Source organism: Netta rufina (assembly GCF_964035555.1).
Source record: "Netta rufina genome assembly, chromosome: 11".
Taxonomy (NCBI): domain Eukaryota; kingdom Metazoa; phylum Chordata; class Aves; order Anseriformes; family Anatidae; genus Netta; species Netta rufina.
In genome coordinates this window covers 11,611,261-11,625,583 of record NC_140134.1, presented here as the reverse complement: position 1 = coordinate 11,625,583, position 14,323 = coordinate 11,611,261, and the positions used below count along the sequence as shown (strand labels likewise).

Genomic DNA, 14,323 nt, shown 5'->3' with positions numbered 1-14,323 from the left:
GCTTACCGGGGAGGCGCCCAGTCGTGCTGCGTGCAGTCGAGCAGCGTCCCCACGTACGTCTTGTTCCTCCAGGTGACGTTGACCACCAGCATACCTGCAAGGCGAGGGGACAGCGTCACACGCATTCACGGCTTGAGGGGCACCACGAACTGGGCTCAAAGCCCCCGGGCTCCACGGGTGGTGGTGGTGGTGGGAAGGTGACCTCCAGGGAGCGAGGGCTGCCCGTGTCCCCACGGAAAGGCCGGTGGAGAGGACGCTGCCACCACTAGATGGCAAGCTGAGCCCAGCGTCCCCACGCAGCCGCCCGCCTCTGATGGCCACCCCACGGCCCCACACTGGGGCAAGGAGAAGCCAGCTCTGGGGAAAAGTCCTGTCTGCTGCTTCGCTTTGCTCCTGCGCCCCCAGGACACCCAGGGAGACCCCCGGTGAGGAGTCAGCCCTGCGATGCGATGCCACTCCTGGGGCCATGCAAAGATGTCAGGCAAAGCTGTACAACAATGGTATTGAAAACCAGCAGGCGAGTGGACGTTTCAGCTTTGGGCAAGGAAGAGAAACAGCCTAGCGAGCACAGAGCCGGAGGAGAGCCCTGCCGAGGATGCAGCCTCAGCCTCTTTGCTGGGGGTCTTATGCAGCATCTCCGGGCCCTCCCCAGTGCTGCACGTGGGTAAGACCCAGCCTGCGCCCGCCCCGGCACTAGCACCTTCACTGGCCTCTCGTGGCCAGCAAGCTGCAAGTGCTTCCACAAGAAAGCAATTACACTAAATAATCTCAGGCCATTAGCAGAGTGAAACTCAAGTGGATATTTCCTCCCAGCGATGGACTGCTCTGATTACTGCATAACTAATTTGACCAGGAGCAGAGTCCATTGCGCCGAGTGCATTTATCTGAGCAAGGTAAAACTTGGGAGATAGAAATCTCATTTACAAGGGCAGACGAGTGCAGCTAGATATACAGCCGCACGGCCCTGGAAGATGGATGGAGCCAAGCGAGCCCAGAGCAGCTGTGCCTGAAGCACATTTGTAAATCTCGGTCCACATCCTCGCTTGCGAGGTGCCAGCAGCCAGCTGCAGGCTTTGGAGTGATAATGTACGAAACGGAGAGATGCTCGCGGAGCTGTGGCCCGAAACGCAGGTTTCCTAAACAACAAGCAAAAGCCAAGTGCTCTCTGTTCCTCCTCCTGGAACACACCGGCAGCTCCGATGGCAGCAGGTCACGGGAAGGGGAAGCAGATCAGCAGGAGGGGAGGACGTGTCCTGGCTCCGGAGCAAGGCGCAGACCTCGCGAGGCTGCGGATGCAGGCAGGACGCATGCAGGGAACGCAGCAGGCGAGGAACGAGCAGAAACCAACGTGGGGGCCACAGCCCCACACGAGGAGAACGTGGGGAGAGAGGGGGAGCCAATCCCAGCATGAAGGGTGCCCACGACACCCGGCCTGAGCCCCGAGCCCCAGCACAGCTCATCCTTCCCTCCGCCAGCTCTTTGAAGGCAAGCTGCAGCCACAGACATCAGCCGCCCGTCCCCCTCCGCCTTCCCGCGTGCTGCTAGAAGTTAATTGCGTGACAAGCCACCAGAGGCTCTGCACATCCCAGGGCTGGCGTGTGATATTAGAAAGGACGTTCTGGCGTTCCTCCCTGCTGCCGCGAGCACAGCAGATGAAAGACGGGGGCTGGCGCGCTCGGCGGCCGCCCCTTCCTCCCCTCCGCAGCAGCAGCCCGGCGCGGGGCGAAGCACAAACCCCGCGACACGTCCCAGCCTATATTTAACCCGCTGCAACCAATCGCACCAAATCCCCTCCTAATCCTCCGACAATAACCCAGGACAATTTAAAGCACGGGGATAGATGCTAAGCAGCTTTTTAACCCGCCGTCCCCTGTGGCAGGAGGGGATGCTCGCGGATGCAAGGACGGAGAGCAAGGAGCGAAGCCCTGCGCTCGGCGTAGGATGGCAACGTGTCACCGCTGTCCCCGTCAGCCTTTGTCCTTGAGCAGAAAAGCCCTGGGATGCATCGGGCTCTGCTTTAGGAAGCTCTCCCTGTTCCCTCGGAGGGCTGGAGATGCTCAGGCACAAAGAGCCAGCAGCCTGCAGCCCCTGCGATGCTGCTGTGCTGTGCGAAGCCCGCTGGGATGACTCCAGCCCCACCTGCTTGCACGGGAAGGTGACACTTTGGGAGCGCTCCAGCGATCGATCCCGCCCAAGCCCGGCTGCAAAGCGCTAATGTCACTGCAGCAGGGCCCAGTCGCACCCGGCAGGGGAATTACAGGAGGGCTGACGCTGCTGGGCTGCTGCTGAGGAAGGCGGCAGTGGTTTTTGCTGTTTTCCTCCACAAATAAAGGCAGGGAGAGGCAGCCTGCACAAAGCCAGGAGCTGGCACGGGAGCAGGGCCCTGTGATGGATGATGACACTGCTGGAGGAGCTGTGCTGCGAAGGGAGCCCTCTCCCCATGGCCTGAAGCCCCTGCAGGAGATGCTCCCAGGACAGTCAGGGATGGAGCGGGGCCCCAGGGGTGGCACCGAGCCCCCATCCTCACCCTCCCAGACAATCGACCCCGGCTGAGCTCCCAGAGGAGCGAGGCACAGCAGGTCGCAGCTCGAGAGCCTCCTTGTAAACAAGTCCCTTAATCCAGCGCCCGGCGGCTGAGGCCAGCCCAGCTGCTGTTCCCCAGGGCAGCTACACGCGTGGCGGAGGGAGTTCGGCACCGGCAACAGCCCTGTCTGGAGCAGAATATTGCTCACCTGTTGATAAAACAGCCTTCACACCAAGCTGACAGATGCTGAAATAAACAGTGCTTTGAGAGTGATAAGCAGTGCATTAGCTCTTCCCGAGCTCCCTGCCTCCCCGCACTGTCAAGCATTCTGCCAGCAAATATTAGATAGGAAGCGGCCGCGCTGTGGGAGTACCAGGAAATTATGCATAATAAAGCTCCACTTCTCTCCGACGACGTGCGAGCAGCCGCCTGGCTTCCAGGGCTGATGCTTCCCCCTCCGATGGGTGCCGGAGGGGAGGCGTCCCTTCACCTGCCATCGCTGATCTGAAGCCGAGAGCGGTCACGGCCACGCCGTAATGGTTTTGGGAGGCTTCAAAGGGCTGCGCTGAGCCCGGGCAGGCTGCTGAATGGCTCGGCAACCTTGGAGGGGATTTACAATCGCTCACGACTTTTGGAAATGCCATTAAAGCAAATGAGAAATCCATATTCCCAGGCTCCTCTCCCTTGCTGCATAAGGCTTAAAAACTCATCTGTTTCTGGGTTCAAGTTCTCATGGCTACGAACGACGGATTTTGCTCACAGGGGATTGTGTCTCCCCCTCTGAAGCCCCAAAGCCCAGCTCCAAGCAGCGCAGTTGTGGCCCAGCCCCGATTTAAAGCAGCCCCAGCAGGACCCTCAGCAGCAATGATGCTCCCAGCCACAAGGCAGGGCTGCAGGATCCAGCGAGGCAGCGCGCCGGGCATGCAGAGCCAGCAGTTTGGGAGAGGGCTCCCTCCTGGTCATGGTGAGACCTTCCACTGCCTGCCCTCGCCTCCAACCCTGCCCATCCCTATCACCTCCCAGCTGCACCCCTCCTGCTCCTCCCTCGGCTCACACCACGTCTCCGAGCTCGTGCTGGGATTTTGCAGGTTGGGCAGAAACAAGAGGCCGTTTGCCTCGTTGCTACAAGGGTTTGAAGCCCAGACACCAGCTTGTTTGAGCCACACACAGCCCCGTCAGGTGGGAGCTGGTCTGGTCCTGCTCATGCTGAGCACGGGCAGGGATCTGCTGGCCCACAGGTGACACCAGCGAGGAGGATGGAGGAGAGCCGGGAGCTAACGAGGCAGCGAGCGGAGCGATGCTCTCCGGTATAATTAGATCAGTTAATAGTTGCTGCAGATCGAAATCGCACCTAACAGAATTAGGGAAACTGCCAAGACAGCTGCTCCCATGAAAGGCATTTAACAAAACACATTCCCTGCACAAGACGGGCTCGGTGAAGGGGCGGCCATGCATGGAAGCTTCCTCATCGCGGTGGTGGGACAGCCAGGGGTGGAGAAGACGATGGTCGTGGCCATGAAGACACTTGGACAAGGTTGGAGGATGTCGTGGAGCTCCTCAGAGCTTCACACTCCCTCCTCTGATGGACCAGCTCTGCTTGTCCTTCCGAAGATGCGGCAGGCTTTGTCTTTATGACACCTTCTCCACAATTTCATGGCCATGAGGACAACCCAAAAACCATTTCATGAGAAAAGGGAGCCATGTTGCCTTCCCCCATGCAGCTGACCCCTTCCAAGGAAGAGTTTACATCTGCAGCAGACAGAGCCAGCCGTGAGGCAAACCCACTGGAAGAAGAGCTGTGAAGCTGGATGAGCCCAAATACACTTCTGCAGGCACGCACAGCGAGGTGCCGATCCCCTCAGCTTCTTGGCGTGGTCAGGAGCGAGTGGAGAGGAGCAGCTGGCAGGAAGGTCAGCGTTGGAGCGATGACCGCGGGGCAGCGATCCCTGAAGGCCAGCTGACACGGCCGAGCTTCGCTGCTGCCCCCACTGCCTTTCCCCAGGGTCTGGTGGGGCTGTACGTGGCAGACCGGGAACGACCGAGGGAAACAGCAGGATTTGTATTCTGCGTGACAGGAGTGCAGGGTTTGCTGCAAAAGCCATCGCTCCTGACAGCAGGAACCAAGCCGCAGCCAGCAGAGGCAGGCAGAGAAGGATCTTTGCACAAGTTCATTGAATTACTGCGGACTAAAAATAGCCGAGCTGCAGGAATCGCAGCGCGCCTCCGAGGCAGGGTCTGAGCCGAGAGCTGCACAGGCGAGGGGAGATGCGGCAGGACAGGCAGAGTGTGCTGGCTGGGGAGGAAGGGGAGGCTGCACACAAACACCCAGCAATGATGCTGAGGGAGAATGGAGCTGGGAGACCAGCAGCACGGCCGCCTCCTTTGAAGGATCCGAGGGCCCCGCGCAGCCACCAGGGCTCGTGCGCTTTGTGGAGCGATGCGGAGCTGCTGTGGGAGCAGAGATGTTTCGGCTCTCTGCCTCCTGTGGCCTTGGGGATGCTCTGTTTGTTCCTTCTTGCGTGGCCAAATGGGCTCTGCTGTCCACCACAGGCACCTTTTTCCGATTTCCACCAAAAAATACAAAATAAAAAAGCTCTCCAAGCTCTCATCAGCCCTCCCCATGGGGCGCTCCAACTGTGCCAGTAAAACCAGAGCCCTGGGGCTCTCCAGCTGCAGCTCAGGGGGGTTCTGGAGTCACACAGGACCTCATCACCTTGGAAGCACTGCCACCAGGCTGGTGCTGACCCTGACGGCTTCCCAGGCAGATCCCACAGCCCTGGGGCCAGCAGAGCAGCAGCTGCACGGCCGCTTGTTCCCTTGTCCCCACCAGCAGGGCGAGCTCCAAGACGAGGATCCCCAGGGTCTGATTTTACAGCCTGTGGCTTCCTCCTGCCTCGGGAGCAGCAGAAAAAACCACCCTGACAGCTCCCCGCTGCCTCAATTCAGACGAATTTTTCCACAGTGAGCAGAAGGGGAAGCAGGGAGGGCTGAGGAGCGTGAGATAGCTGGAGGTCCCCATCCCAAGCTGTGCTGGAAGCGGGCCTCCAAAGGAGCTCTTGGTTACTGGCCGAGGCAACCTGTCAGCTGGCCCCTGTCACCTCTGCTCCTCCTCACCTTTGTGCCTCTGGGCTCTGCTTCTGCTTCCAGAGCCAGCTGAAGCCAGACGAGCGCGAGGAGTTCACCCCAGGCCTCCAGAAGCAGCAACCTCCCATGTCCCAAGGAGGCTGGAGGGAAGGCCAGGTTCCAGCGCTCGCCGTGGTCCGCTGAGCCACCTATTCATCCCTGTGTGACTTGGCAGAGCCCCAACAGCAACTAAAACCCATCAAAGGAGCTGGGAAAGCAAACCAAGCTGTGCGCAGATGAGACGAGCTCCAGCGGAAAAAGGTTCGATTGGCTTGGCAAGAGAGACGCGAGCCTGATCTCCTGTCGAGTCTATTTTGAAAGCTCCGCTGGGGTTTTTTAATCCAGCAGGAGATTTCTGCTGCCTCCCAGGGCTTGAGCGCTTTTGTGACAGACCTGCAGGTTGCCAAGTAGAAATGAAGTCAACTCTGTCGAGTTCCCATTCGGGCTGGCATGGCCTCTCCTCTGGCACCTCCAGGAGCAAGTTAGCTCTTGCAGAAAGGCAGAGAAATGGCAGCTTAGATTTTCGCCCACTGTCTGGGCGACAGGATAACACAACGCGCTGGGCTGACGCAAGTTTTGGCCTGTTACTCCCTTTGCTGCACAGACTAAGAGCTGCTCCCACGCAGCTACTCTGTCCTGACCACCCAAATTGCAGCAGAAAGCCCGAGATGTGCCAACGAGCAGCACAGCAGGGACAGGGGAAGAAAGGGATTGCCCCAGCTCCACAATTTCGTTCTCAGAGAGCAAAAGGCTCGCCGGTGCCACTTACCGTCCTCAGTCTCCTGCCAGACGATGCCCTCCAGGTTCACGCTGGTGCCAGGCTCGCAGGGGCCGAGGCACTCGGGCTCGGTGGCCAGGGCCACGTCGCAGGTATTCACCCCCACGGAGCGGGTGCGTACCATGATCTGCTCGCAAGGCGACGAGATGTCGTTGTTGACCACGGGGACGAGGAGGTGCAGGGGCAGCACCGCGGGCGTGGAGACCGGAGACTCCATCTGCAGGGAAGGAGAAACAGGCCGGTCACCACCGGGAGGGGAACAAGTATCAACAGGCAGCTACATTTCTGGAGAACCTGGAGCCCAGGGCAAGCGCCAGGAGGCGGTTCAGGTCCCACACCCCAACGGAGGACAAGGATCTCGTCGGTCTTTCCCACCCCGGCGTGCCCACAGCCACGTAACCCCGCAAAGCCAGCGCTTTGTAGTCGTGCAGATCACGCCCCTCGGCCCTCCGCGGGAGATAGCAGCTCTGCTGCTGGGAGCCGGTGCCAAGTTCCTTCCCCGACCGCTTCTGCTGGTCAGCGTGCCTCCTGGCCAGCGCTCAGATGTTAACGCAGTCCGTGACTTTGGACCCAATGGCTCATTAGAAAAAAATTACAGGCTTCTGCTCAACTGGCAGGACAGGCCCAACGAGCAGCGGTCTCTCTGCGGTGCCCGTGAAAACCAACATCCTCCTCCTCCCACAGCTACCCCGTGACCATCCAGAGCCACACAGCCCCCTCCTCCACGCGCACCTCGGCTCCGGATACCGAGCGCCTTGCACGCGGAGAGCTCGGAGAGCCAGCAGCACAGCACAGCCAGCGTGAGCGTGGCCAAGGCATGGCCGAGCTACGGGAACGATGGCGTTAGGAGAGGGAGGGCTGGCGCTGCTTCTGCTGCTGGGCCTTCAAGCCGAGCCACCCGCAGGCGGGCAGCACTTTGGGGCTGGCTGCCCCTCCCCTGCTCAGTCCCCTCTCTCACAAGGAGGTTTGCAATCTCAGTAAGACGCCGAGCAACCTCAGAACAGAAGCAGGCTGAGGAAAATAATCAAATCATCAGCAAGCGCTGACCTGGGTTTCGGTTTCAGTCGGGGGATGATCTCTCTAGAGCATCCAGCCCTGCACCGAGAGATGTCTTCCGAAGCCTCTGCTGAGCTGAGCTGATCACAGCCCTGCAGAGGCCACGCTTGCTGGTCACCGAGGGGACATGGACACCCCCAGGGCCACGTCCAACCTCGCTGCTGCCTCTCCTTGGCCAACGTCGCCGAGCACAAAGTGCTCAGCCTGAACTGGCGCCAGCTGCCAGAATTACCTGTTCACGCTCTCGGCCCCGGTGGAAGCTCACACCTTCCACCACCCTGCCCCAGGGTTTACACGCGGCCGCACTGCAGCTTCCTGCACCCCCAAAGCCTCTCCAAACCCTGGGGGATGCAGAGCACCCAAACAGGAGCAAAGGCGCCGCAGTGCCCGCGTGGCGGAGCGGATCGTGCCTGCCAGCAGGGGACACGAGCGTGGCCCTCTCGGACAGCGTGGAGGTCTTCAGGCTCTGGTGGATGTTTGCTCTTCCAGCCGTGTCCTCCCGCATCCGTCCTCCACCTGCAGGGCTCATCGGGGCGCATCCAGCCCGTGAGGCATTAACGATGGCCCAGAGGTTTACAGCAGCAGTGGCTGGACCCCGCTCGCTCGCTCTGCGTGCCGGCAGCACCAGCTCCCCCAGGAGCCCTTCCCCGGGTCTCCAGCACAGCCCCTGAGGCCACCCGAGGGCCAGCTAGTCCTGCAGGAGGTTTTTGGCATAGAAAGCTCACCCACAGACAGCTCAGCCCCCCAAGCACGCCAAGCCCATCCTGAGCATCTCAGCGGATCCAGGGCAAGAAAGATGCTTGAAGGAGGCAGCAGGCTCCTCTGGAGGGGGGCCAAGAAAGCAAACTGCTCCCGAACGCTGTGCTTTCCGAATCCGTGCGAGTTCCCCTGCAATGAAATACGCGGAGAGGAGCGGGGAAGGGATGCGTGGCTTCGGTGGAGCCCTCGCCCCCAGCACCCCGAGCCTGCGAGCAGCGGCCAGCTGCCTGCTTGTGCGTGCGGAGGAGAGGAAGGGCACCTGTGGGTTTTGAAACTGTTCAGCTTCCTTCCACTTTGCAACAGAAACCACAGTGCAGCACAGGAGCGTTTAATTACAGTTCCAGCTCTGCTAATTATCGCTTGGTCACATTTGTAATCTGCATTACGCCACAGCGCATAATAAGCAGCTCGCTGCGATCTCTCTAATAAGCGAGGAGGCTTTATGGGATTTCATATTTCACCCTGCACTGGAACAAACAGAGCCTCATTTATCAGCCATTGGGAAAAGGCAGCTTGCCTGCTCTTGCCCAGAGCTCGAGAGCAAAAAAGGCCCAGGGGCCGGGCAGGAGCAAAGCCCCCAGAGCTGGGGACACGTCCCAGGCAGGCAACAAACCTGAAAGCCAAGGCAGAGGAAGAAGCGGGCAGATCAACCCCCCGATTCCCCCCGCCACCACCCCCCCGCATGCCTCTTATCTCCCAGCGCCGCAGCTTTTCATCCTCCTGCTTTATGGAGGCGAGGAGATTCGCCTGCTCGAGGCTGGGGGCAGAGGCAGCGCACGAGGGCTGATGTGGGGAAGGAGAGCAGCAGGCAGGCAGGCTCGCCGTGGGAAATAACTGTGTGGCACGGGGGCCCCGGGTACCGTCGACCACCCTCACCCTCTGCCGTGCCATTCCCTACGGGGCCGGGTGCCAGGAGCTGCTGCTGTCCCTGCCACCTCCCCCAGGCAGCGAGCACGAGGCTGGGGAATGGAGCAGGCTCCTCAGAGCAAGCCCTGCGCTGCTGCGGCTTCCAGCACCCGACACACACACACACCCCTGGGCAAATCCCTTGGTGATCCTGGGCCCGAGATCCCCTTTTGGCAGAAGGGGATTTCTTCCTCTTTCCTTGCAGGGTTGGTGCTAAGATTCGGGAGCACAAACGCAGCCGGAGGGAGCTTGTTTGTCCTCCCACAGGAGTTCAAGCAGGACGATGTTTCCCATGCCGGCTCCGGCCGTCCACCCGCCCCAGCCGAAGCCTCGCTAATGAAAGCCCTTTGTGTTCCTCGCCGAGGCTTTCCCATCACGAGGAACGTGCTCTCACCGCCGCCGAGGACAGAGGTGGAACGCAGCCAAGCCCGGCGAGCGGCGGCCAGCACGATGGGAAAAAGCAGCTCCTGCCATCCCGCAGCCGCACGCCGCGGCCTCGTTGGCGTCCCTTGGCGTTAAGGGGACGCTGCGTCTCCAGGGCAGCCATCAGCTAACGGCAGAGAGAGGGGAGGGCACAAAAAAAATCAAACCACGGGGCTAGTTTTGGTGCCAACCTCTGAACCACCTTGCAGGGGAAAAGCAGGACTGGTATTTATCAATATTTTCATTCGCTCCCAGTAATCCAAGTCATCCAGGCACGAAAAGTGCGTTTCTGGGCACCGAAAGCCAACAGATGCACCCAAAAAAAACAGGAGAAGAGCAACCAGCGCTGCACCTCGGAGGGCAGAGGTGTCAGCAGCCGTGAGGTGTCAGCGTGCCGGCGGAGCTGCAGTGCCATGCACTCGGCAGTGAGCATCCCACAGTGTGAGACTGTCTGGAAGGGTCCTGCAAAACCAGAGACAATAAGAGACAGCCAGCGCTGGGCACAAGCTGGGTGGCGAGGACCAGACGCGGAGCAGAACTGCTCCGTTGCAGAAGAGTTGCTTGAGGCTGCAGCCAACGCTTCCCACGTCCTCGCCAGGCTCAGCGCAGCGTTTGGGAGCGTCAGCGCTGTCGCTCCTGCCCTGCCCGGTCAGCACAGCCCCAGCAGCTCTGCTTTTTCCTATTACAGCCTGGGAACAAGAGTTTCAAACTCCTTGAGGTGAGGTAACCATGGAGTAGATCCATCCCACAGGTGAGCACCTTTGGTTGGCACCTCCAAAGCTGAAGCCGCAGCACCTGAGGTGCCTCTGCCCCGTGCAGGTGACCTCGGCTTTCCAAGAGGTCTTCTCCATCCTGACCCCCAAAGTTGGGTGTGCAGAGCATGAACCACTTGCAGAGCATCTTGGGGATGGGAGGAGCCAAACATCTTCATGGCAAGGAGCTGAGAGGTTCCTGTGGGCCATGTCCTGCACCCCAGTGCCACTGGCACAGCCCTGGGCGCAAGGACACAGCCGGGACCCCAGCAATGCCGCCCACTGCCCTTCCCTCCTGCCCACTGACATCAAGATGGGAAAAAAAAACAACAAAAAAACATGGTTTAGGAGAAATTTTCCCTTCCCCGTCCTGGAAAAAAGCCAGCTTCAAGCCTCACGTCAGACATTTTAATGCATAATTAAATGCTGTTTGGGTAGGAGATGAGGATTTTTCCAGCCCCTGCTGCTCAGCGTGCGGAGTCCTCCAAGGAGCGTTTCTTGGCCCAGGTTTCCCCCCTCCCCGGCCCATCGCTGGGGGCTGCTGGGTCAAGTGCAGCATCGCCGGTGCCAGCCCTGAGCTGGGAGGGAGTCAGCGAGCCCAAAACCACAGGATTGGGTCTCTCAGGTTTCTTCCCGATGATATCAAGGAGGCAACCAGCTCCCGCTGTCCTCAGGGATCGCGGCACTGCCCCAGCTGCCCCCTGCAAGGAGGAGAGATTTGGGGTGGATGCCTGGAAAACCAGCAGCCCAGCAGGCTACCCCAAGGAAAGCCACCGGGGCTCAGCTCCATGAGGAGGACGGAGCCACGTGTGTCCTTGCAGCAGGGCTGGGAAATCGCTGCCTTTCGGGAGCAGCCCCCAGGCTTCATCGCCGCCCCCCCGCAGGCCTGCGCCGTGCTTTCTCTCCCCGTCACCGCTCTCCGCTGGGTAAATCCCTGCTCGAACACAGCCAGGCTTATCTCAGCACTTGCAGCATTTCGAGATCAAGAGGAGGCAGACGCTGCAGAGCCACAGTCTTGCATGTTACTGCGCCTTCAATAAAGCCAGGAATAGCACCCAAGACAGACGTGCTGGCACCGAGTCACCTGCTCCAACCGTTTACGAGACTACCAGAGCTGCTCCAGCAAAAGAAAATGAAAAAAAAAAAAAGGTGTCTTGGATAGGAGAGAGGTGGCAAAGAGCAGCCACAGAGGGGACAGGTGACAGGAGCAGGAGGGAGGGAAGGAGCAGGCCGGGATGGCAGCCCCGTGGGGTGACAATGGGATTGGTGTCGGGCCAGCTGCTGCCAGCGACCCGTCTGCACAACGACAGGAGGAGCAGCAGGCTGGCCCCCTCCTTGAAATAGAGAAGCACCACGGCTCGCTCCCACACTGCAGGGTGGCTGCAGGAAGCTGGCAGGGCCGCCTGCCTGGCAGCTCCGCTTCCTTGGGTCACCCTTTTCGTTGTTTTTCCCCCCAGTTTTCCTACCTCAGTCTTGCGAGTCTAAACCTCGCCCGGCCCCAGCGCTTCGCGCCATGGCACGGCCGCACAGGCAGCGTGCAAACTGGGAGTGTTAATAATTAAGTCGTTTCATTAATTAGTGATGCCCATCCAAGCACGAAGTCTTGCACAGCCCAAGCTCTTCTCCTTAGCAAGCCGCAGTGTCTCTAAGACTACCACGTCCTAGGAGCAGGCCATAGCTGGCAGCGGGATTTCTACGACTGCAGTATCTCTAAGACTACAAAATCCTAGAAATATTCCTAAGCATTTCTACTATTTCTAAGAAATATTCCTTAAAAGTATTTCTATGACCATAAAATCTTCAAAAATAGCTTGGCCAGATGCAGACTGGGCTGCAAAGCCTCAGAAGCAGGAGCTGGAGCGGCGAGAGCAGCTTGCAGGAGACCTGGGTGCAGGAGCAGCGGACGGGACTTTGCTCAGGACACCAACCCCTCCTCGCCTCTCCCAGCCCCGACTCGGTTTGGACATGGTGTCGGAGGAGGAGAATTTGATGGTTTTGTCCTGGTGGCTCCCGGGAGAGCAGCGATTGTGCTCAGCTCTGGACATCTCATTACCGAAGAGGATACGGATAAATTGGAGGAAGTTCCGAGAAGAGGACAAAAACAAGGAGGAGGCTGAAGGGATTGATTCGGAAGAGGCAATTAAAGAGCTAAAAATACGGAGAGCTCGGTTCAGTGACAGCTAACAGGGGACACAACCGTAATCGACAGCTCCGTGGGGAATGAAAACAAGCAGAAGGAGAGGAATGGCGCAGGGTGATGCAGAGGGTAAGAGCAAGAAGGACTGGGATGAATTAAGGACAGGAATGTTTAAGAAAGGCATTGGCCACAGCCTCCTGGCAGTGAAACTGTTCCTGAGCACACGAGTGCTTTCCAATGGGAAAAATCCTTCATCCTTCCCCGCTCTCCTCCTACCCTCCCCGCATCCCTCCACGGCTGGACCAGGAGGTTCATAAACAAGCAGATACAGAAAAAATCCTTCATTCATCTCCTCGGCCTATCTACAAAGAGCAGTCGGCGAGCTGGAGTGTGTTCTGAGCAGCTCTCCTGGGCAAGAAACCCAGCTGCCTGCAGCTACCAGCGGCACCGGGTACTTTAAGGTCTCGCGGACTCCTGGCTCCGAGGCAGGAGAAGCCAAGCTGTGCGCCCGGCGCTCAGGCGTGGAAAATCTGTTTGGGGCTGGGGCGGGAGGGAAGGAGATGAAACGAGCTCTCTGCAAAGCAGGACGCACCTCTGGAGGCACCGGCACGGCTCCTGGAGCAGCTCTGCCACCCGAGAGCTCTGCTCGGAGGGCACCCGGCCCAGCAGCATGCCAAGAAGTGCTGTGGCTCTCCACCCTGCCCAGGCCACCATGGATTTGGGGGAAATAAGCAAACCCATCTGCCAGGCGCTGCATTCGGAGTCGTGCTGGCACGTTGCATGCACAGCACAAGAGCATTGCACACGCCTGTTGTCGCTGGGTATTCGAGGCTCCTGAAGAGGCTCAATTCCAGGGCGAGAGAGACGTATTTCAGTGTGATAAGCGGCAAAGTCTACAAGGAGTTTCAGATCTATTTATCCCTCAGGCAAGAGGAGACATCTTCCTTCCATCTATTTAATATTAAAGAGCTATTTTGGTATGATTTTCACGTCCCAGTCCTTGCAGGCTGCACGTTTAGGAAGCTGCCCGCTTGGCTCTTATCTCTTCTTCTTTGTAGGTTTTGCTCGAGTTGCCAGGAGAGATGCTCGTGGTTTCTCGTCACAAAGCCAGCTCTGTCTGATGGCCTGATCGGGAGATTACAGGAGGGGAGCGAGCGAGAAATAAGCCAAATCCCGTGATAGCCACGGATGGGGGCAACAAGAGGAGGACGGCACCACGCGCCCGTGCCAGGAGATGCCAAACACCTTCCCCTTGTTCTGCCTCTCTGTGCCACGAGTCCTGCGCCTCCCCCAGCTCCCCACATCCCAGCTTCCCTGCAACCTTTCCAAAACTGCCTGCCTTGGGAGCAGCCCGGCGCATTTTGGGCACCTGTAAGAGCACAGAGCAGCGCTGTGCCCCACGTGGCAGGACGCTACGCTTGCAGCCGTGCTTCTCCTTGAGAGCCCTCGATGTAAAAATAGAAAAACATCTTCAAGTGGCTGCTTCATCAGCTCCTCTGGTCTGCAGCAAGGCAAAGAGCTCAGATCTGAAATCCAAATAAGCACGGGGACCCTGAGAAGCTCCACAGGGATGGGAGCGAGGGGATGCTGACACCGCCCAGATAAGCCCCAGGAAGCTTTTTGCCCTCCAACCGTGCATTTCTCAGCTTGTGCACGGAGAAACCCATCGCCAAATTTAAGCTAATGACTAATTGCTCTCCTTTGCCACAGAACGAAGCCCAACACTCACTTTTAACAAGACAGAAGATGGTTGCCACCAAAAAAAATCCCATCCCAGGCCAGCAGCAGACACGCCGGCACTCCTAAAACAAAGCAAAGACGCTGTCAGACAGAGCAGGCCCACCGCAAGCGATCCTGATGTGGCG

The 14,323-nt window shown here is 59.1% G+C and overlaps 1 protein-coding gene across 3 annotated transcripts in view; it reads right to left on the bottom strand.

The window, feature by feature from the left end:
- ZNF609 (zinc finger protein 609) overlaps positions 1-14,323 on the bottom strand; it is a 48,185-nt gene that overhangs the window by 6,098 nt on the left and 27,764 nt on the right. For all 3 annotated transcript variants that reach the window (XM_084293361.1, XM_084293359.1, XM_084293360.1), the window contains exons 3-4: positions 6,417-6,642; positions 7-94 (exon numbers count right to left, since the gene is read on the bottom strand). In XM_084293361.1, coding sequence (XP_084149487.1) covers positions 7-94; positions 6,417-6,642 — 314 coding nt within the window. The remainder of the gene's footprint in view (positions 1-6; positions 95-6,416; positions 6,643-14,323) is intronic.